The 3,612-nt window shown below is 64.8% G+C and overlaps 1 protein-coding gene across 1 annotated transcript; it reads left to right on the top strand.

The window, feature by feature from the left end:
- Positions 1–447: 447 nt before the first annotated feature.
- Positions 448–3,328, top strand: LOC120387457 (protein FAM170B-like). Its single transcript, XM_039508250.1, has 3 exons — positions 448–1,130; positions 1,832–1,869; positions 1,915–3,328. The coding sequence occupies exons 1-3, from the start codon at positions 1,061–1,063 to the stop codon at positions 2,725–2,727; spliced, it is 921 nt and encodes a 306-aa protein (XP_039364184.1). The 5' UTR covers positions 448–1,060; the 3' UTR covers positions 2,728–3,328.
- The last annotated feature ends 284 nt before the right edge of the window (positions 3,329–3,612 follow it).

Below are 3,612 nucleotides of genomic sequence, written 5' to 3'. Positions count from 1 at the left end.
GTGTCCCTTTGAACAGACAGCACTGAACCTTGGCATGAGTTCAGCCTTGAGAGGCCTTGGTTGATTTGGGGTCTCCTTGGGGGGCAGCTAGATCCTGGTGGGGGTCTGAGAGGCCTCCAGGGGGAGGAAGAAAAGCAGCCAGGAGCCACCACTGGACACTCCTGAGCAGGGGACACGTGCCCCCCATCTCCCCCTCCCCACCTGGAGCCTGCAGCGCTAGTTGTGGGGTCAGGGTGGGGTGAACGGCAGCACAGCAACCAGGCCTGCCTGGGGCCCGTGGGCAGAGGGGAGTGGTGGTTTGGGGAATTAGAACGGGGGCTGGGGGAAGCATCTCAAAGGAGCTCTGTGCTGGGGCCGCTGCCGACAGTGTCTGTTTCTGTTTGTCCATTTAGACTGGCAGCTCATCGGGAGACGGACCGTCTCTCACTCTGGCGTGGGCAGCGCCCGGCAATGGCCCTGGTACTCACTGGGCCTTTTGGCCCCACCGTAACCCAAATCAACACTAATATGAATGGTCCTGCTCTTCGGTCTGTGCCAGCGCAAAGCCAGAGGCTGATATGGCTCCACCCTCCCTGATCGGAGCCCGGATGGGCCCTCCCGGGGCTTGTGCAGCATAGACCCAGCTGAGTGGTTTGGCTGGGACGTCATGAACTCGGCCCTCCCTGGATGGGACTCGAGGAGGCTCTGCCGGACCCAAGAGCAGGTGGCCCGGAACTCGGCGTTGTCATCCCAGCTGGCAATGACCTCACCCAGCTCAGAACTTCTGAGCCATTCGGACCCAAACAGCCGGATGCCGTTTGGAGCAGAACATTCCAGGGCTATTCAGACCACAACATTTTGGTGCCCCTTGGATCAAACCGTTGGCTCAGGTCAGTCGTGCTCCTGTCTCTGCTGCCTGCACTGTGAGAGTTGGAGATTTAGCTGGAGAATTGGACCAGAACCGCCATCCCTTCCCCCGCAGAGACCCGGACTTTCTGGCTAGTGCTGGGACAGAGACCCCAGCAGGTTTCGAGGACTGTGACAAGCACCAGCCTTGGCCCGAGTCCCCAGAGCCAGGACCATGGTGCACAACCAAGGGCTTCCTGCCGAGGCCCCAGAGACGAACCTTGGAGCTGCCCAGGACGGGTCAGGTGAGCAGGACATTCCCTGGGCCCACAGGACACTCGGGGTCCCTGGTAAAGTTGGAACTTGAACTCTCTCTGCCTCCCCAGGGAGGTAAGGGGGAGGGGGAAAGAAACAGAGACCCCCCCACCAGGGCACAGTGGGGGAAACAGACTCCCCACGTGAGGAGAGACAGAGCCCTCGAAATGGTTCAGTGGAAAAGAGGAAGAGGGACACACACACACACACACACACACACACAGGAGATCATATCTGGGGGCACGAAATGGCTCTTCCATGTAGAAACGCCAGTGCAAAGAGTCCTGTGCCCTTGGGGTGAGGAGCCTAAGCCAGGGGCCTTGGAGATGGGCACAGCCCGGTCGCAGGCTGCCAGGGTGACAGATGTCAGGGCTGAGGCAGCCCAGTGGGGCAGAGTGTCCATCCCCCCAGGCCAGGGCAGCACGGGCACCGACAGGACGTTCTCTAGGGCTCTGTCCAGCCTAGTTTCCAGTGTGCCCAGCGAGGGGGCTCTGGCCCTTCCCTGGGGGCAGCGTGTCGGACCCCTGACCGGGCGCTCCCCTGATAGTCGCACTCAGTGAGTCCCCTTCCCCACCCCCTCCCCCTGCCCGCGGGGGGCCCCTTTGGGCCTGGGACACAGGGCTGGGAGCGGGTGGGGGACTCACCGCAGGAGGCGATGGCCGCAGGACCTGGGCTTTCATTCTGCTTTCAGAGTCACAGAGATCAAGGGAGTCGCCCCCTCATCAGGGCGTCTCTGCCGGGAGCCCTGGTACTCAGGACACAGCGGAGCAGGGGGTCTCTGCCGCAAGCCCAGTTCATGAGGAAACAGCAGTGGAGGGGGTCTCTGCCGGAAAGCCTGGTCCTGAGAAAACAGCAGAGGAGGGGGGCTCTGCCCCTGCTGGCCCCAGGGACCAAAGCCAGCATCCCTCTGTGGTCACATCGGTCACCAGCCACTCCTCCACCCGCGGCGTGGAACACGTGGCCTCCAACCTGCCGTGTGAGCAGCCGCCATGTGAGTCTCCCGGCTCAGGCGAGAAGAGAAAGCGCTCGGCAGGTGGCAGAGAGGCCGAGGAGGAGGCAGAAGAAAAGGCCCTTTATTATATGAAGGTCCAGGCCGTGAACGGCGTCTCGGTGGCCTGGGAGACCGGGGCCGGCTTTGAAGCCATTCGGAAGCGGCCTCGGATATTTAAGAGCAAGTACATCGGCGGAGAAAGCTTTGCCGGCTCGGACCTGAGCAGCTCCCACACCAAGTCGGAGCTGGGGGACGTGGACTCGGAGGCAGAGTGCGGCGTTGAGGGGCCGGCAGAGGAGGCGCCGCAGCAGCCGACGGGAGCGCCCCCGGAGTGGCTCCTCACCATGGAGCAGGGCGTGCGGTGCCTGGCCTGCTGCCGAGTCTTTCCCAGCCTGGAGGCCCTGACCCACCATGTTAAGCAGGGGCTGCGCGAAGGCTTCAGCTGCCGCGTGTACTACCGGGTGCTGGGGCAGCTGAGGGCGAGAGACAGGTCCCAGGGGAGACGGCAGCGCGGGGGCCGGGGACGCCAGCCACGCGTCCGGGAGTGCAGCAAGTGTGGGGGACAGATACGGCGCCCACGCAAGGCTGCCAAATAGGCCTGGCTAGGCCGTGCCGGGGGGGAGCCCAGCTGCTGGCTGAGACCGGAAACGACTCTGCCAGAGGACCCCTGAAGCCACAGGGTGGCGAGTGCCGCCAGCAGCGGGTCCGGGGCACACACGCCAGTCGCTGCCCCCGGCTAGGAAGCCCTGCCCGCTCCCGGCTTGCCAGCCAGACCCGATCTCCACCTGAGGCCAGGACAACGAGCTCTGGGCCTCGCCGTGATACGCCCGGGTCCCTGCTTGGGAAAGACCAGCGCTATGAGCATCAGGGCTGAGAACTGGCAGCTCCAGCAGCGCCAGGCCAACGGCATCCCAGCCCAGCACTCCAGACCCGCCCCGGGCTCCCCCGCCCCGGGGCCAACAGGCCGAACCGGAGCTGCCGGACTCCCTCCCCTCCACCAGCCCGGCCAGAAGAGCAACCCGCAGCTCCCGCAGCAAGGCCCTGCGGATGGAAACAGAGCCCCAGACAGCAACGCCGGGCCCCACCCCTCCATAGGGCTCTGGCCGACCCGGACCAGCCACCAGCGACGGGGAAAGAACTGACGGCATCAGCCAGCCCTCCCCCTGCCAGGCCCCAGCCTAAAGCCTTGGCCGCCGGCCGCCCAGAGGGATGGAGTGTCGGTAGCAGATCCGCGTCGTTAGAGACGCACACGGACTCCAGCCCATCGACGGGAGGAAGGTGATGGGAAGACGTCTCTCTGCAGCATCCCCAGAGATGGACGCATGGGGCGGCTACAACACACAGCCCCTGAAGGCTGAGCCCTGGCCTCTGCCCCACAGAGCAGCGAGCTGGGAGGCGCCGCCGGCACAGACATCAGCTAAGTGACTTACTTTGGGGGTTCCCGTCGGGGCGGGGGGATGCCCTGGGTCACGGAGCGTCTC

The sequence above is a fragment of the Mauremys reevesii genome, linkage group 20 (genome assembly GCF_016161935.1).
Source record: "Mauremys reevesii isolate NIE-2019 linkage group 20, ASM1616193v1, whole genome shotgun sequence".
Lineage (NCBI taxonomy): Eukaryota > Metazoa > Chordata > Testudines > Geoemydidae > Mauremys > Mauremys reevesii.
This window is presented reverse-complemented; position numbering and strand designations above follow the sequence as displayed.